This window comes from Corylus avellana, chromosome 1 (genome assembly GCF_965113065.1).
Source record: "Corylus avellana chromosome 1, dhCorAvel1.hap1.2, whole genome shotgun sequence".
Taxonomy (NCBI): domain Eukaryota; kingdom Viridiplantae; phylum Streptophyta; class Magnoliopsida; order Fagales; family Betulaceae; genus Corylus; species Corylus avellana.
Window position 1 is genome coordinate 44,458,339 of NC_142490.1, and position 23,751 is coordinate 44,482,089.

The 23,751-nt window shown below is 34.8% G+C and overlaps 2 protein-coding genes across 8 annotated transcripts; one reads left to right on the forward strand and one right to left on the reverse strand.

The window, feature by feature from the left end:
* Positions 1-3,525: 3,525 nt before the first annotated feature.
* On the reverse strand, positions 3,526-6,475 carry LOC148589914 (cysteine-rich receptor-like protein kinase 29). 6 transcript variants are annotated; one of them, XM_088512371.1, is made up of 7 exons: positions 5,692-6,475; positions 5,254-5,364; positions 4,899-5,026; positions 4,591-4,801; positions 4,276-4,513; positions 3,949-4,099; positions 3,526-3,869 (listed from the first exon to the last, which is right to left on the reverse strand). In XM_088512371.1, the coding sequence occupies exons 1-7, from the start codon at positions 6,473-6,475 to the stop codon at positions 3,528-3,530; spliced, it is 1,965 nt and encodes a 654-aa protein (XP_088368497.1). In that variant the 3' UTR covers positions 3,526-3,527. The 6 variants fall into 6 exon arrangements, with proteins under 6 accessions (XP_088368497.1, XP_088368495.1, XP_088368494.1 ...); XM_088512369.1 differs by having other exon boundaries at positions 5,254-5,400; XM_088512368.1 differs by having other exon boundaries at positions 5,254-5,409.
* A 10,702-nt stretch (positions 6,476-17,177) lies between these two features.
* Positions 17,178-20,686, forward strand: LOC132171009 (uncharacterized). 2 transcript variants are annotated; one of them, XR_015911328.1, is made up of 3 exons: positions 17,181-18,491; positions 18,858-18,969; positions 20,542-20,686. XR_015911328.1 is itself a non-coding variant. In XM_059583007.2 (1 exon), exon 1 carries the CDS (start codon positions 17,215-17,217, stop codon positions 18,493-18,495), a length of 1,281 nt encoding a protein of 426 aa, XP_059438990.2. In that variant the 5' UTR covers positions 17,178-17,214. The 2 variants fall into 2 exon arrangements, 1 of the variants encoding a protein (XP_059438990.2); XM_059583007.2 differs by lacking the exons at positions 18,858-18,969; positions 20,542-20,686 and having other exon boundaries at positions 17,178-18,495.
* The last annotated feature ends 3,065 nt before the right edge of the window (positions 20,687-23,751 follow it).

Below are 23,751 nucleotides of genomic sequence, written 5' to 3' on the forward strand. Positions count from 1 at the left end.
ATTTACCTTCTCAAACTACCGAATATTTTTACCATCCATCAGTATTTTTTATTAACTTGGACGAAAAGTGCATTATGTGACCCACACGTGACATAATTAAAATGTCCATTATGCTAATGGCTTTGGTCTGCCCTGGGTTGTATGACCCACCCTTGGCCGGGTCTGGCTAGACTTGGCCTGGCCTTGGCCATGGGTGGCCAAACCACAGCCAAGCTGTGGATCGTCAATTGTTTTGTTTTAATAAATATGACATTTTTGTAATTTTGACCTATAATCATTCCTAATGAAAGGGCAACATTATAAAAGATTAAAACTTGAATACACAAAATTAAGAGTTGTTAATTGTAGCTTTCATAAAGTACCTAGCGAGAGTAGAGCTCCGAAATTGAAGCCATATTTGCTGAGGCTTGGATTGAGTTGCCTTGAGGTCTCTCACTTGGCTCTATATTCCCTCGAGATGGCATATCTGAGTGAATACTACTATGCTTAAAAAATGCAGGTTTTGAGGGTGCTGGAAGAGTGATGGAGTAGGTACATTTTTGAAGCCTTTAAAGTCTAAAACAGATCGATTAGTAAAATATTAAAAAATAATTGAATGTACAAATGTATTTTAAAAGTCATTAATTAAACTAAATAAAATAAAATAAAATAAATTACTTTGAATAAACTAATGTGAATGCTCAAAAAAATAATAAGAAGAGTCTTCTGATTTAAATTATTTCTACGTATATACGTAAGTTGACTGACTTTTGAGAACCGGGGTTTCTAATGCTTTAAATGCTCGCCCCGTCGTCCACGGACATGTTACTGTCTAATGTCCTTAATTCCTATTAATGACATGCTTGACTAGTGCAAAATTCCCAAATGCACCCACCACAAAGCAAATATTTAAAACATATATGTCAAGAAAGTAACTTGAAATCTATATATATGAGAATATATTTTTTATTTTATCTTATAAATTAATTGTGGATAAATATTTTAAGTTAGCCCCGATAAAATAAAGAAATAAATTTTATCTTAAATTACGATTTTATTGTCAATGCCTTCCAAATAATCAAAAATCGGAAAGGGAGGCAAAATGTCGTTATAAATACAAAAAAAAAAAAAAAAAAAAATCAAAGAAAAAGGAGGTACAGTAGATGGTCAGGCCTTCTTGAGGAATGAGGGCCATGTTGTAGTACATGAAGAATAGATAATCTTGGCTAAGAGCACTTACATCAGCTGTCTCAATAAAAAAAAAAAAAAAAAAAAAATTCGGTTAAAAACACTTTACATTCGGCTCAACAAAGTAACCAAATATTTGTTGAGTAACAACGGTGCTCAACAATGCATATTTGATAATAATAATAAAAAATAGTATTATTCTCTTAAATGAAAAAGTTAATGTTGATAGTTAAAATGTTGAGTCGAATGTAGGAACTTTCAAAAAGTAGATAGCTAAAATAAAATTTTTGTAAAAAAAAAGTGGTCATGTAACTAAAATTTAGCTAAGTATTTATTGAACTGAAAATACTCTAACATGGAAAGGGTGTGGGAGGGAAAGCTATTACTTTTTGGCTAACGTGTTGGGGGGGTGGGGAAGGCGACTCGCCTACCCTACCCCATCTTCCCTCTTATTCCACCACAAATCGAAAAGAGCCACTCATGTCGCTTTCTGTTTTTCTCTTGTTTTCTTTGTTTTCAAACCCGTTGGGTTTGTTTGGTAAATGAGTTGGGGTTTCCCTCATTATTCATCACAATTTTTCAAAAAAATCAACATCAAAATATTATAACTTTTTGGCTAACGTGTGGAGGGGGGGGAGAGGCGACTCGCCTACCCTACCCCATCTTTCCTCTTATTCCACCACAAACGGAAAAGAGCCACTCATGTAGCTTTCTGTTTTTCTCTTGTTTTCTTTGTTTTCAAACTCATTGGGTTTGTTTGGTAAATGAGTTGGAGTTTCCCTTGTAACTATTAATCACCATTTTTCAAAAAAATTAACATCAATATATTCTAATTTTTTCACTTTTTATATCACATTATTTACTTTTTATTATTATTTAAATAAAAAAAACACTATAAAACAAAATTTTTTCACTTTTTCATACCACTTTTTTATTTTTTTATACCAAATATTTTTACTTTTTTTACATCAATATACATCAACTATGGTGTCTAGACCGACCCATTTGCCAAACACCTACGTGATGCACAATTGTTCCCCAAGGTGTACTTTTTGGATGAAAACCCAGCAACCTTCCAGCTTTTTGTCTTTTCCTCACAACTAGATTTAAAAATAAAAAATAAAAAATAAAGACATGACATCAAATGCTAATATAACGTACTAACTCTAGAATGCCAACTTTCATGCGCACTGTTTAGCTTGATAGGCACTTCAAACCTTGTTATTGAGGGGAACTTGGAGGAAGCCAAGTGGTGGTTCGATCTCATGGGGGAGGGCGGGAGTGCCCCTGGTAAAAAGACTTTCGAGATAGTTGTCCGATCCACTTCGTTTGTGAGAAGGGTGAGTTGGAGCTTGCCTTTGAGCTGTGCCAGGAAATTTTCAATAGGAAGTTCCTTGTTGATGTTTCGTTATTTCAGCTTGTGGTGGATACACTGGTTAAGGAGTCTAAAATGGAGGAAGCAAAGAAGCTTGTGCAGCTTGGGAAGAGACATAGTTATTGCCGTTATGATCTGAAATTGCCTTCAGGTGAGTAGTGCTATGGGTCATGCGACCCACAGTTCCTGGCCGTGGATCGCAAGACCGTGCGCATGGCTTTGGTCTGCCGTGGGTTGCATGACCCACCCTTGGCCGGGTCTGGCCAGACTTGGCCTGGCCTTGGACATGGGTGGCCAAACCAAACTGTGGATCATCAATTGTTTTGTTTTAATAAATGTGGCATTTTTGTAATTTCAACCTATAATCATTCTTAATGGAAGGGTGATATTGTAAAAGATTAAAACTTGAATACACAAAACTAAGAATTTATAAATTTTGGGGAGTGTGATTGCAAAAACAATAATACATTAGAGCGCAAATAAAGTTTTCCTTTTTTATTGTTATTCCATAGGGTTTAGGGTTATTGTTATTCCGTAGGGGGTACTCTTTATTTGTTTGATTGTTATTTGTTGATTTATTGTTATCTGTTGGGTTTATGTTGTTACGTAGGTCAGTGAGTCTTTTATGTTATATTGTTGTATTTTTTTTGTGAGTTTTTATGTTGTTGGAATTTCTAGTTATCTCCTTCGTTACTTTAGTTGTGGCTAGGTGTTTGGTATTTGTATTTGGGTAGGAGTTGTTTACAGCAGCATATGGGATCGAGCTAGTTATGTTTTATTTCTAAGTCCTCATTACGTTGGACTCTTTTGGTTGTAATTGGTTCTTAAATACCTCATTGCTATGGAATAAAAATCACCAGTCAAGTAATTTATCAAACGTTGTGTACGTAGGAGTTGAGAGTTCTTCTAATTACTCATAAAAAGCCATTCCTTGAAAAATTAACATTTCAAAATATACATTCTTAATTGTAGCTTTCATAAAGTACTAGCGAGGGTAGAGCTCCGAAATTGAAGCCACATTTGCTGAGGCTTGGATTGAGATGCCCTGAGGTCTCTCACTTGGCTCTATAATCCCTTGGGATGGCATATCTGAGTGAATAGTACTACTATGCATCAAAAATGCAGGTTTTGAGGGTGCTAGAAGAGTGATGGAATAGCTATTGAGCATAAGAACCACTGAAGCCATAGTCGGCCTGTCAGCTACATTTTTTTGAACACATAGTAACGCAATATGAATCCATCTCATAATTTCAGTAGTTGAGCCTGGCCTTAGTACCGTGGGATCCACAATATTTAAAGCAGTCCCCTCCTTCCAGTTTGCCCATGCCTGCAGTACATAATTTGGATGAGCACATATAGTATCGGACAAAAAATTCTTTTAGTCTATCAATTTCCTACGCACTTACATATTCTAGAAGATAAACCACATTCTCCTCATTTCGGAAGCAATTGTTTCTATGTCCACTCACTATCTCTAACACTAATATTCCGAAACTAAAGACATCAGATTTCGGTGAGAACTGTCCATAGTTCACATACTCTGGAGCCATATATCCACTGCACATTAACATCAATAATATCAATTTAATTTGAATGGTAACAAAGCTCTTTTAGTTTCCTCTTACATTTGGAAATGTGTCAAATCTTAGTTAGGATTAATGATTAATTTGAATGCTATTTCTATGGCACAAAATAATTATAAACTCTTCCCTCTTCCCTCCTGGGATACTTACTAGGTTCCAACAATTCTATTTGTATTCTCATGAGTTTGATCCAACAGAAACAATCTTGCCATGCCAAAATCTGAAATTTTTGGGTTCATTTCTGCATCTAGAAGAATGTTACTAGCTTTAAGATCACGATGAATAATACGAAGACGGGAATCTTCATGAAGATAAAGAATCCCCCGAGCAATTCCTCCTATGATCTTGTAGCGCATTTTCCAATCCAGACGTGCACGCTTGACTGGATCTACATCTCAAAGCAAGTACGTGGTTCAAGAAATATAACAAATATAATCTAAGGTGAAAGTAAAAGAGCAAACGTACCGAAAAGGAAGTGATCAAGACTTGTATTTGGCATAAACTCGTATATCAAAAGCCTTTCATTTCTTTCCAAACAAAAGCCTAAGAGCCTAACTAGATTACGGTGTTGAAGCTTGGCAACTAATAGGACCTCATTTTTAAATTCTAAATCTCCTTGTCCAGAGTTTTTCGATAATCTTTTGATAGCTATAATTTGTCCATCAGAAAGCCTACCCTGTAAATATATAAAAACAAAGAACATATGTTACTGAATATTAACATGGTTTTTACTGATAAATGGTACCCTTTTGCTTGAGAATACGTTAAATCACCTTGTATACAGCACCAAATCCACCTTGTCCGAGCTTATTTGCTTCGGAAAAGTTATCTGTGGCAACTTTGATAGTGTCAAAGTCGAATTGTAAGGGTTCGACGCTTCTAATCTCATCATGTTCAACAGCTTAACACAAGGAATTACAAGTTAACACTTCAATGAATCAATTATATATATATGTTCATTATGTAATAAGAGTTCTGCGATTTAAATATTACATACAACAGCAATGGGCTTTCCCATACCAATGATTGATATAAAGTTTTTCAAATACCGAATGACTAATTTAAGAAAAAATAAATAAATGACTAATTTAAGAATTGTTTTCCCGTACCAAAATGTTTTTTACTTACTTTCAAGTTTCTCTCTTGGCCTCCTTCGTACTCTGAAATATACGCAGAAGGAGATGATGATTAGTACCACAAAAGCAACCGTCGGCACAATTATAATGATCATGAGAGTCCCTGTAAAAACCATAAATCTCTTGTCATTACAAGATTCTGAGGGTACTTGAGTTTGGATATGGAGAAATTAATATATAATCTTAGCAGCATAAATAACTTTATAAGTAATTGGAGTAATTAAACAAAGACTAATACATATATAAGATCAAATGTCATTTATTCTAATTGTTCAACTCTAGACTAAATCCTATATATAATACATATATAAATCAACTTAAAATAATATCAAATATTCTAATAACGGTTCAAGTGTGAACATCTTCTGACCCTAAAATAATTTGTTTTGTTATGTTAAAAGCATAATGGCATAAATGCATTGGTACGTACCTTTTGTTGTATTGGTGTTGGTTAATGGTGGTGAGGTTGACGCAGCCACTGTGGAGTCATAAAACAGGTAAATCTCAAACCTGATATTACAGCTGGGTGTAATAATTCTCCCACCTTCCTTACCACCACAATATTGTGGAATACTTTGAATAGCCCAAGCTAAGCAACGGTTGCAATCTAGCTCGGACAAATCAGGTGTGCACTGCACAAGTCCATATAATGTTTGAGAGTTTGGTGCCGTTGCGTTTCCTACTGCAAACTTACGAAGAGGACCACCTGCTACAGCTTGTCTTCTTAACCTTTCCAACAAGGTCGTAAGAACTTCATTGAATTGATCCACATAATTGGCGGATACGTTGATCGCGTTCGGCAATGGGAGAACATGAGCAGTATCCACGACGCCACAAATGAAGCGATTTGAGTAGTGTAACATACAATTTTCGTTCTGCCATTGAATTGCCTCCTTCTGATAGGGACATCGTTGCTTGAAAAGAGACCTAGCGTCATTGAGGCAAGCACGGCAAATACCTGGGCTAACATCTCCTCTACAAAGTGCAATTGCATATACTTTGTCAGAGTTTTGGCCATACGAGGAATTGTAGAAGCCATAGTCTATTTCGGTGTTGGAGTAGAGGGAGTAGAGGAGGTGATTCAGGTTTGCCTCATATGTACTGTTAGCGGCGTATTTACCCTGGTCGTATTTACATGTCTGCGCGAGTACTGCTTGATGAGCAGTGAATATGAAAATGGCAGAGAGGAAGAAAACAAACCTAGAGGAAACCATTATTGCCTTTAATTTGTTCCGTTTACTGGCAAGCTTTAGGCCTTGAAGATCATAACATGCCTTTTTATTGACAAGGGTGAGGTAGGTTGACGTAGTTGTCTTGGTGCCATTTTTGAAGCCTCTAAAGTCTAAAGTCTAAAGTCCACCGTCTTTGAAAATTCTAATGTTGAATTGAAACAAATGTAGATTCGCTTAGCAATTTCTTACTTTTATAATCTAAAATAGATAAGGAAAATATTAAAAAAAATTTTTACATCAGATTATGCATCTCAAATGCAAAATATATTCTTGTCACATTTGTGAACAATGCACGTGTAGCTTGCACTGTTCACACATCCATCTCATTAATATACTATTTCTTTTTTCACATTTTTTTTTTTCTAAAATTTTTTCCTATTATTTCTTTCTCCACATTTCTCTTTTTTCAAAATTTTCTCTTACTATTTTTTCTCAGCATCTCTCTTTTCTCAAACGTTGAAAAATAAGATTCGTAAAAAAAAATACAATCCTTATAAAAAAAAAAATTAATAGAATGTATAATGTCTTTTAAAATTTATTAACTAAATTAAATAAAGTAAATTTAGATTAATTATTTAGCATATAAATCTGCATAAACTAATGTAAATGCTCAAAAAGATATATAATAAGAAAAGTCTTCTGATTTAAATTATTTCTACGTACCATTACTGGGTGGGGCCGGGCCGGGGCTTCTGATACTTTGAATGCCTAAGAACATTCCCAGCAGACTCCCTATAAGGGAGTCTGTTCCCTAAGTTTAGGGAATATGTCAAAAAAATCGCAAAAAACGTCCCACAACAGATTCCCTATATGGTTCCTTAAATCATCAGATGCTACAGTTGAACCCAATGTTTTGGGTTCAACTGTAGCGATCCAAAGGCTTATTAAATTAGAAAAAATATTCTCTCTCCTCTCTCCTCTCGTCTCACGACTCTCTCTCACCTGTCTTTCTCTCTCGCTCGCACCACCAAACCAGCAGCAAGGCATTCAAACCAAAGAAATCCAGACCGATCAAACCAGAGATTTCAGACCGAATCAGAGATTTGTTTCAACTTTCAACTGATTAAACCAAAGAAACCCAAAAATCTCATAAAGTTGTGCTTAAAAACTAGCGAAAATTGGAAACCCATAAATCAAATCAAACCAAAGAAACCCAGAAATCAAATCAAAGATACAAGGCATCAAGGCATGTGCATGCCGATTGGGTCGTAGTTGGATGGGGTCGTGTTGTGTGAAGGGCTGGAGTCGCTGTCAATAAAGAACTCGGCGGACTTGGACGACATGAGGTTGATAGCCATCGTGAGGGGGTGTTGTAAATTGAAGAAATTTGAGGTGGTTGGATGCAAGAGGATCACAGATTCACAGGGACGGGAGTGAAGATCAGCTTCCTTGCTGGGAGGAGAAGAAAAGGAAGAAATCATAGGAAGAAGAAATGGGCTGCTGCTGGAAGGGAAAGAAAGGAAAGAATGACGACGGAGATGAGATGAGATGAGAGAGAGAAAGAATGGTTAAATTAAAGGAATAAAATATAAAAAAGGTAAAATAAAAATAATAATATTTTAATGATATAGGGAAGCATTAAGGGAAGCTATTGGAGTGCAAATTGACATAGGGAAGCAAAAAGTAGTTTTGATCCTTAAACTTAGGGAAGATGACCGGGTATCTACTGAGAATGCTCTAAAGGAAATTTGCTTGCCCCGTCGTCCACGGACCACGGACATGTTACTGTCTAATGTCCTTCCTATTAATGACATGCTTGACTACTGCAAAATTCCCAACCCCACACGCACCCACCACAAAGCAATATTTAAAGCACTTGAAATCTATACGAGAGACAATTGCAAATATTTTTTATTTTATTTTATAAATTAATTATGGATAAATATTTTAAGTTAGCCCAGTTAAAATAAAGAAAAAAGTTTATATACTCTCCTTAAATTACGATATTATTGTGAATCCCCTCCCAAATAATCAAAAATCAGAAGAGAAAAAAATAATAATAAAGAAAGAAAAGGAGGTAAAGTAGATGATCGAGCCTTCTCAAAAGCCATGTTGTAGTAAATGAAGAATAGAAAGAAAAAGGAGGCTAAGTAGATGATCGAGCCTTCTCGAAAGCCATGTTGTAGTACATGAAGAACAGATAATTTTGGCTAAGAACAATTACATTTGGTTCAATAAAATAATATCTTTAGTTATTTTGTTAAGCTACACAGTTAAAAATACTTTACATTCAACAAAGTAATCAAAAGTTTGATGAGTAACTACCATGCTCAACAAAATTGTTGAGCACCCTAGCTCAAAAATACATATATAATAATAATAATAATAATAATAATAATAAAATTTAATATTGTTCTCTTTCCTTTTTGGGAATAGGAAAAATAAATAAGTAAATAATATTTTAAATAAAAAAATGAATGTTGATAACTAAAATGTTAGTCAAATGTCAATACTTTGAAAAGGTAAATAACAAAAAAAGAAAAAAAAATGGTTGTTTTATTAAAATTTAATTAAATATTTGTTGAGCGGAGCGTGAGTAGTCGAACATGAAAAGGGTTTGGGAGGGGAGGCTATTTACTTTTGGCTAACGTGTGGGGGCGGGGGGGGGGGGCGACACCCATTTTCCTCTTACTGTTTTTCTCTTTCTTTGTTTCCGGTATGTTTCTTTAAAAAAAAAAAAAAAAACACGTGGGAGGGGGAGGGGGAGGCGACTTTTGGGTACCGTGTGTGGGGAGACGCGATTGTCCCCCAAAATATAAAATAGCTTAATTTTATTATTATTATTATTATTATTATTATTATTTCAGTTTTCTCAAAGCAAATGTGCACCTCCCACTTACACGGTTCTAACTTCTTCTTCTTCTTCTTCTTTTTTCTTTTTTTTTTTTTTTTTTTTTAATATAAAGATTTTATTGATTAAAGATCACGATTATAAAACTCTTACAAAGCAGAACAAAAAATTCTTACAACACAAAGCATAAAGCTCTACAAAATCATAGTCACATGCTATGAGGTTACAAAGTTATAGATTAAAAATTCTTACAATCAAGTGCTATTTATGACTTATATCTTTCTCTAACTCATGTATAAATACAATTAAAGAGCAAACTAGATCTAAGATATGAGTATCCAAATTTCCTAATAAAATTTATTTAAACTAGCCGTAAGAAATAACTTTTCACACTGAAGCTATTCAGGCTGTGAGAAATAACCCATCACACCTAATTATTTCTCTCCACTCATGATCGAAGGTAAATCTAGAGAGAATAAACTTCTTATTCAAAAACAAATAAACAACTATCAAGTAGTTGTAGCGGCAAAAGAAGAGATTAATGGCACAATATGGTAAAAGTTAGACGGACCCATAATGGAGAGGCTGAAATTGCTGATTTGGTCGGAGAACACCTACAAACATTAAAACAAAAAAAAAAAAAAAAAAAAAAAAAAAGTGGGTAATGAGGAGAAGGACCGTACACAATTCTCACTTCTGTCCATATATGAATGCCAACTATTGACTATGTGACTTTTCAACCCTCAATTTAGTCATGAGCACGTGTCTTGCTTTATTGGTTTATGGGTACTGCCGTGGGACACTAGCTCTCCAAATCCTTCTCCAAGTTGGAGCATGTGGGACTCACGTTGTGTACAAGTCTTTCTTGTAAAAGGCTTTATAGTTTTTGCCTTATATGGAAGCTGAAGTTGCTGATTTGGTCAGAGAACACCTATAAACATTCAAATAAAAAAAAAAAAAAAAAAGACCGTACACAATTCTCACTTCTGTCCGTATATGAATGCCAACTATTGACTATGTGACTTTTCAACCCTCAATTTAGTCATGGGCACGTGTCTTGCTTTATTGGTTTATGGGTACTGCCGTGGGACACTAGCTCTCCAAATCCTTCTCCAAGTTGGAGCGTGTGGGACTCACGTGGTGTACAAGTCTTTCTTGTAAAAGGCTTTATAGTTTTTGCCTTATATGGAAGCTGAAGTTGCTGATTTGGTCGGAGAACACCTACAAACATTCAAATAAAAAAAAAAAAAAAAAAAAAGACCGTACACAATTCTCACTTCTGTCCGTATATGAATGCCAACTATTGACTATGTGACTTTTCAACCCTCAATTTAGTCATGGGCACGTGTCTTGCTTTATTGGTTTATGGGTACTTCCGTGGGAGACTAGCTCTCCAAATCCTTCTCCAAGTTGGAGTGTGTGGGGCTCACGTGGTGTACAAGTCTTTCTTGTAAAAGGCTTTATAGTTTTTGTCTTATATGGAATCCAAGAATGACTTGTATTAGGAGAATTGGAGTGCACCGACTTTGCCCCCAAAAACACCAATAGAGCCGCACAATTGAATTTGTGGGCTGCTGCTTAGTGCACCGCACCTCTTGTATTTTCTTCTTGGTTTCATGAGTTAGAGACAAGAGAGAAAATAAAGGAGAGAAGACAAACAGGGCAGACTGTTTTTTTCTTGATTTTGGAGGAGCCAAAATGAGAGAGAAAAAGAAAGGGTGCTACTGTGGGAGAGAAAAATAAATCGAGACCAACCGCTATTGTATCCTAGCAAAAGAAGAAGAGTTTGTATTCCTGTCTTTTGTATTTTCTTTGGGGAATAATTTTTATTGTGTGATTGTGAGATTCGAGTGTATTAGGGTTTTGGGTCTAAATGATTTTCTCTCTAGACTATATTTTTATACTCCATCTTTCATAGTGAATTTCTTCATGCATGATAGCCTCCGCTAGTGGACGTACCTCACATTGAGAGAACAATTTAAATCTTTGTGTTATCTTGTGTGTGATTATTCTCGCCTTATTTAACCGTAATTGTGATCGTGTGTTTTTTGCACAACACATACTTCCATTAATAAATAAATACATAGAATTTCCCAGAATACTTGGAGATGGGATGAATTCTACTTCCAATTTTTTTATCCTCTTCGACGTTGATACAAAACTCTTCAAAAAAAAAAAAAAAGCGTTTACGTCCAAGAATTTAGAGCACCAGCAACAAATACTTTAAAGCCTCATTTCTTAAATATTTTATTGGTATGGAGACAATCTCAATTTAGTGGTGGAGCCAGACATTTTATATTGGGGGTGCCACTAAAATTTTTTTTGCATCCTAAAAATTTTCTCCATCCCAAAAATTTGGTAATTCACACAATATATATATACATCACAAAAAATATATATAAAAGTTCATAAATATGTGCTCAAATTGATATATTAGAAATGTAACATGTCAGCACTATATCAAAAAGACAGAAATACAAAAAAAAAATTTGGCGTCCAAAAAATTTTCTCCACCCTAAAAATTTGGTAATTCACACAATATATGCATCATAAAAAAAATATCTATAAAAGTTCATAAATATGTGCTCAAATTGATCTATTATAAATGTAACATGTCAGCATTATATCAAAAAGACAGAAATACATAAAATAAAAAATAAAAAAGTGTCTAGAAATGCACTTTACGGTCTCTTAGAAAGTACAAATTATTGAGTATCAAATCTAAATTGAAAAATCCATTTCGATTTAGATCCCTATGGGTTTTTCCATTTCTAGATAACCAAACTCCATAGATACATACATATAGGTTTACTAACTTTTATTCAATTTTTTAGGCAACCAAACAGAAGATAATTAAATGAAAAAAAAAATTACAAATAGAAAAGATAAATATGTGAGAATTAATAATCAGAGAGATCAGATCAAGACCTAATTTGGCAGCTGCATCATCAAGTTGGATCGTTCCCACCCCACGCCCAATGCACCATACAAGCTCAAGAAACTGATAAAATAAATCGAAAAATTCAAAATTAAAACTAATTAAAAGAAAGAAACTAAAACAAAAATCTAACACAAAAGCGACTGGGAGTTAGAGAGGAGGAGTTACTTTGCTTGGTGATGATGATTGTAATACCCCGAAATTTATACATAGAATAGAGGTGATCTTAATATCAAGGATAAGAAGGATTTGCAATTTTATTAAGAGTTAGGTGAATAGACTTAATGTGAAAGATGATGGAAAATTGCTAGTTATAATTTTAGTGGGTTATTGAAAGAAAAGTCACATTGTTTTGGACTCCGAAATTTCAATGAGTGACCTTAAATAAAACTGTTTTAAGTTCTTATAGAATGATGGGAAATGAAGATTTTAAAAGTGGTTTCATGATTTTTGGATGCTTGTAGAAGGAGTTATGATTTTTAGAAGATGCTAGTGTCAAAACAGGAATTTCAGTCAAACAGAGGCACCGAATTTCGTGGGACTTTTGAGGTACCAAACAGTTATGGGTTACTATGATTTTTGGATATGTTGTGCATCTTTGAATGAGGAAAATTTCAAGCCAAAGTTTGTGTCATTTGGAGTTAAATTGAAAGAGTTATGATTTTTCCAAGTTTAATAGGTCAAGCTGCAAAATAGTTGAAATACCTGCGATTTGGGAAATTAATTGGATGGGTTAATGATGTCTGTAAGCCACGATTTTTTTGGTATATGTTAGTCAAAAGGTTTAGGTTTATTGAGGATTAATTGTAGATTTTTTATGATCAGTTTTAATGTAAATGCTCGAGGAGTTTGTTTGACAAGTCATCAAAGCTCAAGATGACACATGCCTTACATGATAAGTTGCATGGAGACCAACTTTAGTTACTTTGTTGACACCTATAGCTACAGGTGTTATACAGCATGTCTGTATCGTTTCCTTGGTTGACACTTAAAGTAACATGTGCTTCTATGGCTTTCTTGGTGGACACTTGGTGGACACTTGTCTTGTGGTTAAGAAGGAATTGGATGCATGTGGGACAAACATGTGGGAAGCTCTCAAGGGAACATGTCCCACATACGGTGGGTATTTAAGGAGAGCAAACCCTCTCAATTGCTCACAGCTCAAGTGAGCGTGAGATGAGGGAGAGAACCGGAAGAAGAGAAGAAAGAAAGAGGAAGAAAAGAAAGGAAAGAGAGGAGAAAGAGAAAAGAAAAGAGAGGAAAGAGAGAAGAAAGAAAGAGGAAGAAGAGAAAGAAAGAGGAGGAAGAAGGAAAAAAAAAAAAAAAAAAATATGAGAATTCTCTAAGGTAATATTTTCATATCTTTTATAGTATTTTTAGTATGTAGCTAAATTCTTAATATTAAGTTGATGCTTATTGGGTTTAGATGCTAGTACGTCTTATGATAATTAGAGAAATTGTTGTAAATGTTTCTAAGCTTTTGATATTGGGAGTAAGTTGCTAAATTAAATGACTTAGGAAGATAGCGGTATTATGGCTAGATAGACTTCTTAAGCTATTAATTGTAGTCGGATGATTTTAAAGTAATAAGAATGTTATAACCTTGGTATTTTAGTGTAAAGCAATTGGTTAAATTAAGGCCTTAGTGGAGTTGGTTATTAGAATTCTATGTGAGGCATATAAATCAAGCATGGTAGGGTTGATGTCACTATAATGTTTTTGGCTAAGGATAGACGATGGTAGGATAAAGATTAGAGTTAAGATCCTTAGCAACTAAAGTGATGCATGATTGAGACTTGAAAACGAATTAATGACTAAGTTAATTTTTACCTCCGTTGTAGGAATTGTGAGTTGGATGCAGATTCAAAATAAGGGCATGCAATGCCAGGTAAGGGGACACAACACCAAAAACCCCAACAAATTTTTATTATAAATCTTTTGAAAAATGTTGGGGATTTTATAAAGAATCCACTTACATGATTTTCAATTGCACTTCCTTCCATATTTTAATGACAAGTTTTATTTATTCATATGTCATTGTTTAAGAATTTTGATACAGTTACCATATTTCATGATTTATACATGACTGCAATTATGAATGAAAAGAGTTCTCAAAGTTCATGGCACGGATGAGTTTACAGATCATATAAAATGTTATATGTGCATTCATGATTAAAAATGTTTAACCCGAGGCACGATTATAGTGACGATCGGTACCATATAGGGTAGCATGGCAAGCACACCGAATGACGGTTACGAGAAGGTGTGTGCTACCGGCCAGGTGGCCTTCACCTAGGGAAGTTCCCAACCTGGTAGCTCTCCCCTGTGACGACAGGATGAGCATATAGGTCCTTTGGGACACGCCAACGTGCGCTGTTCACGGTAAAATTGTGGCGTCGGGTCAAAGGGTAAAACAATAATTTTAAAAGAAAAGCAAAATGAAGTGTTTGCATATCTCATAACTTACTTGCGATTCTTGTATTAATTGTCAATTACTCATTTTGCAACTATCATGCTTATTTTGTTAATTATGTTATTCTGCCTAAATTGTTATTGTGCATAACTGAGATTCTGACATAGAAATCTGTATAGCATGTTTTATAGTATCTTGGTTTTGTGGCTACTTACTGAGTTGTCGAACTCACCCCTTCTCTCTATACATCTTTTTCAGATTGCTCTCTCTCTCTCTCTATATATATATATATATATATATATATATATATATATATATCGTAATATTGAAGACATGGGTACCAGTGAGCCTCTTAGTTATTAAAAAAAAATCCTATCGCTGCTTTATGGTCTAGCAGGAGTAGTAGCAGTAGAAGTGTCTGGGACTTCAATCTATAGACGGCTTGGGCTAAGCATAGACGGTGTAATTTTATTGCTTATGAGATTATTGAATACTAGCACATTATGTGTTTGTGATTCTATAAATGAAAAATTGTAGTACTCTGGTGACGTTATGATCTTATATTAGGAGAATGATTTTTATTTTGTTTAAATATGAATATGTTACAATTGCTCCCAATCGCTCTACCTCTAGAACTTGGGGCGTTACAATGATGGTGGCGCTTAGACACGATATGGGATAAAAGATTGCTTGACAACCTTATTGAAGACAACAAGGTAGAAACTGTGTTGAGAAGTAATGTCAATACTAGTAATATTGGAGGTGCAGTGTCTTAGGTAATGGGTAGATGAAAAGATTTTATTATTTTTTTATTTTGGGGTGGAAATTTTTTTTATTTTTTAAAAATCCAACGCACCCCCAAAGAGTGTTGTGGCTCCGCCAATGAGTCTCAATTCCATTACTAAATAAATGCATAGAATTTACCAGACTTACTTGGAGATGGGATGAATTCTTCATCCAATTTTTTATCCTCTTCGACATTGATACAAAACTCTTTAATTAGAAAGAGTGTTTTCATCCGAATACTTAAGCATTAGCAGCCTAGAGAACCTTTCCTTTCCTATATATATTGGGAAAATTAAAAAAATAAAAATAAAAAAAATAAAAAAGAAAAAGAAAAAAAAATAAGGATGGTGGTTCAATTGCCCAAACAAACCCTCTAAGTGGTTAGGTGCACATTATGGTATGGGATTTCGTAACGAAAATTAATGTAAGTCACCTTAGTACCCTTTGATGCTCTAGTGTGGCTAGGCAGGGACTCGGACTTGAAAGAGTGCTTATGATTCACATCGTCTATGTAACGACATAGAAAAAAGTGCTAATCACATCTACGTTATCAGTCTAAAATGACTAGTTAATTTGAAGCTTTCCTAAAATTTTTTAGAAAGCCCAATTGCATCTAGTAATTAGGTAATGTGTGACTTAATACTCATAATTATCTTTATAAACCACATATTTTATATGGGCTATTCTTTATCTTTTTAATATGGGACTGAAGTATTACAAGCTAAGCCTCTCTTTTGCAGCTTCTAATCGATAAGTGTTACGATAGTTGAGTTTAAGTAGAATAATCATAATTAATCTTTCCTGCTTGCCCTATTTAATAATAATAAAATAAAAAATAAAAACACAAAAGGTCAAATGCAGCAAAGACTCCATGCCGGCCGGTACAGCGGAGTGGCAGATCTCTTCGAGCTCTACAAGTATTTGGGATATGGATTGCTCCATGGATCTGACCAATGCAAAGGAAGAGCTGGGATTGAGATTTGAGAGTGGTTTGGAAGAGAATAAATAATAAATTAAAACAATAAATAATTAAGAACATGTAAATAAATAATATTTAAATGATAAAAAGAAAGATAAAGAAAATTTATTATCGAATGTATTTGGATACTGTTTGGATGTGTGATTTTTGTATTCTTATATTATCGAAGAATAATATGAAATAAAATTATAAAAAATATAATCTAAAATGAAAAAAAAATTACAATTTATATTTGGGTTGGATCAGCCGCAACTATTTGGGTGTGGCTCGACCACTTGTGAAAATTGCTCGGGAGTGGATTGGCCATCAGATAAAGTTTTCCTTTAAACTGGATTGGAGAAATTTTCTTCAACCTAGTATATAAAAGTGATACGTGTCCTTTTTTTTTTAATAACATGTGAGATGTATATGAATTTTTAATAAAATTTATTCAAACTTTATCACGCTATTAAAAAAAATATATGCATTTCACATATTAAGGAACATATGTCATTTTTATATATTAGGTTGAAGGAAATTCCTCCAACCCAATTTGGAGAAAAACTTTGTTCATCAGCCACCCATATACTCCTAAGGTAGTTCAGTCACCAACTCTAAAAGTATATAAATTTTAAAATTTTTATTAATGATATTTTTTAGTTGGGTTGAAAAAATTTGAGTTGAGTTGGAAAAAGTAAGTGTTTTACCAAACATACATTAAAAAAAAAAAAAAAAAAAAAAAAAAAAAAAAAACTGAAAAAATTGAGTTGGGTAGCTTTCCCAAACAAGCCAGGTTGCAAGCACCATCGAAATAGAAGTGGCAACAATACTGTGCATGACCTCGCCCAATAGGGGACTCAACCTGCCCCATCCCCAAATGTATTCCATTTCCTGTCTTAAAGCCAACCGTTCCATTCAAGTTTGGAATGTTAAAACCCTAGTCGTAAAACCCTTCTCTACAACCATGTCTTCTCTCCACCGTCGTCTCCATGGCATCTTCAACAGTACTTCTGTCCGTGCAACAACCCAAACCAACACCGTCAAAGCCTCGGCCCGAAGCGCTCGCTCCAAAGAAGGCAGACTCGAAAAAGTGGTCGAGAAGTTCAAGAAATCCTCCGCGTCCCACCGCTTCCGCGCCTCGCACGGCATCTACGAGTCCACGGTTCGCCGCCTCGCTTCTGCCAAGCAATTCTCTATGATAGAAGAAATCCTCGAAGCCCAGAAGAAGTACCCGGACATCTCCTCCGAGGGATTTGCAATCCGTCTTATCGCCTTGTATGGTAAAGCGGGTATGTTTGACCATGCTCACAAGGTGTTCGAAGAAATGCCTGAGCTGAATTGTCCGCGTACATCGAAGTCATTCAACGCCCTTTTGGCTGCTTGTGTGAACGCCAAGAAATTCGATAAAGTTGAGGAGCTTTTCCGGGGACTACCGCAAAAGGTGTCGATAGAAGTTGATTTGGTCTCTTATAATACTGTTATCAATGCATTTTGTGAGATGGGTTCGTTGGATACTGGGCTTTTGATGCTTGATGAGTTGGAGAAGAATGGGTTGGAGCCTGATTCGGTAACATTTAATACGCTTCTCAATGGGTTTTATAACAATGGTCGGTTTTCGGACGGAGAGAAGATATGGTGTATGATGGAGAGCAAGACTGTTATTCCTGATATTAGAAGTTATAATTCAAGGTTGCGCGGTATGGTTCATGACAGCAGAATATCAGAAGCAGTTAACTTGATTGATGAAATGCAGAGCAAAGCAATTAACCCAGATGTGATGAGTTATAATGCTTTGATTAAAGGGTTTTGTAATGATGGAAAGTTGGAGGAAGCGAAATGGTGGTATAGGGAGCTAAGAAAAAATGGATGTAGTCCTGATTGGGTCACTTATGTGGCCCTTATTCCACGTCTGTGCGAAGAGGGTGATTTCGATATGGCAATTGAGCTATGTGTGGAGGTTATCAATCACCAGTTTATTATTGACACAGCGGTAATACAGCGTGCAGTGGATGTGTTGGTCAAGAAGGCAAAGATTGAGGAAGCTAAGGAGCTTGTAGAACTGGGAAATTCGAGAAAGCATTTCCAGTACAGGCTAAAATTACCTCTGGACAAGTAATTAAGTTGCTCTTTTGCTCTTGCATTTTCACTCTTCTATTTATTTCTTATGAAATTTTGCAAATGTCTTATCTTAGCCGATGGCAATGACATTGCTGAGGTGGGATTACAAGATATTAATATCAGCTTCAATTTAGTGCTTACCATGTGATAGTATTATCTTAGCCTTATTGGTTGTGACCGTGTGATAATGTTATGTCTATTTTTATGATCAAGATGTCATAAGTCTTCATGGCCACAACCCGAGACATAAAGTTTCTTCATATAAAATTATAGAGTCTTACTGTCTCAAATGACATTATGTAAGCCTTCCCCTGCCTTTTAACTGAAGCTCACTCCTTTTACTCTTTTTCCTACGTTTAGGCTCTCACTCAAGTTATAAACAGCAGCTATCACGCAACAAGTTACTTTCCTCTGGCGACATTCCCATCAAACTTTTCTCCCACAAATCTAGTCATACCCAACGTAATTCAAGGTAAAAGCTTCTAATTCCCCTATTTTCTGTAATGTTCTTTGTGAGCATAGATTTGTTGTGTTGAACATGACTTTTGTTTTCCGGTATTCTTTTCTTTTGCTTTAAAGATTGGATTTTTATGTGTATAGTGCTGTTTTGTTTTGGTAATGAAACTTACTCATTCATCCAAAAAAAAAAAGATTGGATTTTTATGTGGATTTTGTGTTTTTGGTTTTTGGTTTGTGGGTGTTCTTGTTTTCATTGGGTTTGCTTAAGAGGGGAATTAGTTTTAGATTGTGGGTATTAGTGTTTATGAGATGTAATTGGAAGAAAGAATTTTCTTTCTATGTTTCTATTGTGTAGAGATCAAAGCACTATCTTTTCTGCTACAAAGGTTTATCAAGTGAAGCTGAATGCTCTATCTTAAATGTAGTTAAATCTGAACATATTAGGAGAGAGAGGCAGAAAAAAAAAACCCTGAAAGTAAGAAAGGATACGACACGAGTATGTAGTCAGAAAAGATGAGCATCAGAATTCGAATTTCGAAAGGTTGAGGAAAACTGAAACTACGCAATAGTACTTGGGCTGTGGAGTTCGTGCACTAAAAAGGATAGGGGTGGCATGAATGAACCAACGGTAAAACATCGAATGGTATATCTTAAGAACAGAGTCAGTCTTATCTTTGTGGATACCAACAGCAAGCCTCAGTAGCGTGTGCTGCAGCCTTTGCAAAACATTCCCATTGACTTCTAAAAGAAACGACCTCTCAAGGGTTTTGGAGCCAGAATAATCAGTCAAACTGTCCAGACGTGCAGCATTTTGAAATCAAAAAGAGAGAGAAAAATGATAGTCAAGATAGTTGGGATTGATGAATAGTAAGTAATGTCCTACATGCAGCAACTGTGTGATTGAGGAAAAGAAAAGGTCCTGATGTAATGGGATTGTTCGGATTGTTACAACCTCTAGCAGATGGTTTGAAATTGATTCTAAAAAGACCTATTTCACCGAGTAGTATTTCTCCCTTAGAAAGCTGTTGCACGTTAGCACATCCGTTTTCTTCTTGATAGCGATATGAGTTTTCATAATGTGGCAAATAAAAGAAATTTATGAGGCTGCAGGAATGGATTCATTGCAACATCTGACCGAGATTCAATAAGCCTACACAGAAGAAAGGAGGTCCAAGAAGTCGACCAATTCATCTACCCCACTACTAGGTCGTCATGGTGGTATTGACATATGGCAAAAAAAATAATAACACAAGAAGCTTATTATATAACACACTAATACTTAAATTTGGTATCAAATGCACCACACCAAAATTACTACCTGGAGGAATCCTATGATAGTTGATGTCATCCTGGCATAATTGATGCCTTCATGATATTTGACATCTTTGTGACATATATATTTGATGTCTTTGTGGCTAATTGATGTATCTTCGTAGCATAATTGATGTCTTAGCGGCATAACCGTCATTACCACCCCGTCATGTGACCTTGGATAAATTCTTTGTAAAAAAAAAATTCTTTTGTGGAAATTTGTTCGGCTCATATTGTTACATTAGCTCATTCTTGGCTTTTTGTTTTTTGTCAGAATTAGTAGATGGTCACTCGAGTTGAGATGCTCAGCTGGTCTTCGTAGTGAATTCTCAGAGCCTTGTTAGAATTTTGAGGTTTCAGCATTTATGTAGTTGTTTGAACCGTTGGAAAATGAGACTTGGAGTCAGGAGTTTGTAAGTATAGTGTTAGAAATGGGTCTTGGGCCTAACTCAACCCAAAAGCTAGCTCAAGAGTTGAGGTTTCCCCTCACCTTATAAATGGCCAATCTCCTTAATACCCAGGCAATGTGGGACTTCCAACACGCCCCCTCACGTGTGGCGGGAGGACATCCAAGCCAACACGTGCGACAATGGGTGACGGTGGGCCACAGCCAATTAATTGGGTTAGGCTCTGATACCATGTTAGAAATGGGTCTTGGGCCTAACTCAACCCAAAAGCTAGCTCAAGAGTTGAGGTTTCCCCTCACCTTATAAATGGCCAATCTCCTTAATACCCAGGCAATGTGGGACTTCCAACATATAGTGGACCCAAATTATGCTCTGCTTCTGATTTATTGGGTTTGATAGTTATTGAGAACTTTTATACGAAAGTGTGTTTTTGTTATTAAGCTTTGTTAGAATATTTATCGAGAGCTCTAATTGAATTCGTCAGAAGTTTTAATTGGAAGTCCAACTCCCTTCTCCGTCCAAAGAAGGGGGAGTCTTTTGGGTAGGAACTCTTTTTTGAGAGAATCATTTAAGAGTATATTCCTAAAAAGCTTCAAAATGACAAATTAATTTGTGGTTATAATTTTTGAAAATTAAATCAAATGAACATAATTACATCATATTTGAAAAACAACTTTTTTCTATTAAGATAGCAATAAAAAGTTTTCATAGTTATGTACGTAGCCCCTGAAAGCTTTATTATCATAACAGATAATAAAGCACATAATTTTTATTTTTTTACCAATAAAAGAAATATTATCGAAGAGCAAAAATCATTGAGAAGAACTGCTAAACAAGCAGCTAAGAGATTTTGATCTTTATGCAGATTTCCATGAATTCTCCTAAACTAGGAGAATGGATGACGGTAGCTAAAAATGCTCCAAAAGCTTCAAACGAGCACCTAAATAGGTGTACATTGTATTTAAAGGTTTTTCACTAGGAATCTTTACATCATAAAGACAATGCAATTCTCAAATTAGTGGCTTTAAAAGGTGATTGTTACAAGGCATATAATACATGGGAGGAAGCTAGACAAGTTTTCTTTAACTCTATGGAATTGCCAAAATCCTCCCAAGGAAAACCTAACCATGGTGATCCTACTCTTGAACCGTCTAAACAAGACTATTCAGAGATTAAAATTTTTGACAATTCTAGAATTCTCAAAGATATGTACAACAAAATGGTGTTTGGAAATCCCAAATTTTAAACCAAAAAGGGAAGTTCAAACATAATATGAGTTTGTTTTTTTGTTTTTTGCCGAACATATGAGTTGTTTGGCAGAAAAAATAGCTGCCAAACAGCAAAAGTGGAGAAATTTATCATTCCATCAATCTCCTCAAACAGATAAGATGGGATGAAAAATGAAATTTTCCTAAATTAAATTATGGGTAAAGTCCACTTAACTCCTTCAAACTACCATCACAATGACAATCTATCCTCTAAACTATCAATTGCGACAATTTATCTCCCAAACTACCAAAACAATGACAATGTACCCTCAATTTTAACAAAATGACAAAATTACCCTTACTAAAATAAAAACAAAAATGCTAAAATTTATTTATTTATTTTCAAAATTTTAAGGGTATTTTTGTCTTATTGAAAATTTTATAGGGGTGATTTCGTTATTTTGCTAGCATTAGGGGGTACATTGTCATTGTTTTAGTAGTTTGAGGGATAAATTGTCGTAATTGATAGTTTGAATGGTAGATTGTCATTGGAGTGGTAGTTTGAGGGGATTAAGTGGACTTTACCCTTAAATTATTTTCATTGTATGATTGATCTATTAGAAAGTAAGCTTTTAGATGATGAACTTCAAAAAATGAAAAGAATCTTTTTATTTGAAAAAAGCAAAAAAATTGCTTCCACATAATGCTTTTCAGATTTTTCAAGAAAAAATAAAAGATAATGGAGTTAAGATTAAACAGATCTTAATTCGCAGCCATTCAAACATTAATCTTCATGAAGGAATTCCCAAGTTGACAACTCTCATCAATAATGAAGAGTGCTTTATTGAAGATATTGAATGGAAAATTGCTAGTCAAGTAATTTTCCAAGCATTGACAGTATATCAATGGTGGCAGTTTCCTTCTATGATAAGAACTTTACTTTCTTATTTAGCGAGGAATGTAAAATGGGAAAAATACTTTACCTTCTAAATGGCAAGTTCACTTGATTGGAGAATAAAAGAAAATTTTTCTAGCCTAATCAGATATGGTACTTAAAAGCCAAAGATGAAGAAAAATTTGTTGAAGAAAGAATGATTAATTCTCTAAACTTTGCTTATGTTGAAGAAGTGAATTATTGGGCTCAAAACTTTTTCTCTTTGGCAAAGCAAAGGAAGTTAGAGAACTCCCATCAATAGATTCAAGATAACTAATGATAAAAGATTATATGTTATTGAAGTCTCACTTAATTGCACCCGAAGTTCATATTACATCGAGCAAACTGAAAAATTGCTTGAAAATATGGTAATAAGAAAAAATCTTGATTTATGGGAATTACTAACAGATGACATAGAACACTTATGTGTGCTCGATAACAATAGAGCCCTATCTCTTCACTTTCACTAGAGGAAGAAAAGTACAATAACCTTATCACATGATGAAAGGATGAAGATCGTGCAAAAAGCTTGGTAAACCAATGTAAAAAGTAAGTTTGCCAAAAATAAAAGAAAATTTGGCTGCTTGCATTTTATTGCCAAAAAGCAAACAAAAGATTTGTCCGCTAGCAATAATAAAGCCTACAAGAAGCATGATGGAGCCATAATACCTGCTAAACAATAATTATATAGATAAAGCTTACAAGAAGTATGATGAAACCATCATACCTGCTAAACCAAGATCGAGAACCTAACCCTTATAGTTAAAAAACTAAAAAAGTTAAAATGCTACAAGCTAGCCTTAGACTTGTAGGCTAGTCCTTTAATCAACTAGTGTAAAGATAGCTCTGTCTTTTAGTTTCTCTCTCTTCTATAATAGAGTGTTTGTTGAGTCCTCGTAGATCTATCATTAAATATTGTTAGGTATTATATGTGT

Coding starts and splice junctions, on each gene's coding strand:
- LOC148589914 (XM_088512367.1), bottom strand. CDS start 6,475: ATGGTTTCCTCTAGGTTTGTTTTCTTCCTCTCTGCCATTTTCATATTC. Junction 5,027..5,253: donor GCCAAGAGAGAAACTTGAAA/GTAAGTAAAAAA, acceptor CCTTGTGTTAAG/CTGTTGAACATGATGAGATT. Junction 4,100..4,275: donor AATAGAATTGTTGGAACCTA/GTAAGTATCCCA, acceptor GTTAATGTGCAG/TGGATATATGGCTCCAGAGT.
- LOC132171009 (XM_059583007.2), top strand. CDS start 17,215: ATGACCTCGCCCAATAGGGGACTCAACCTGCCCCATCCCCAAATGTAT.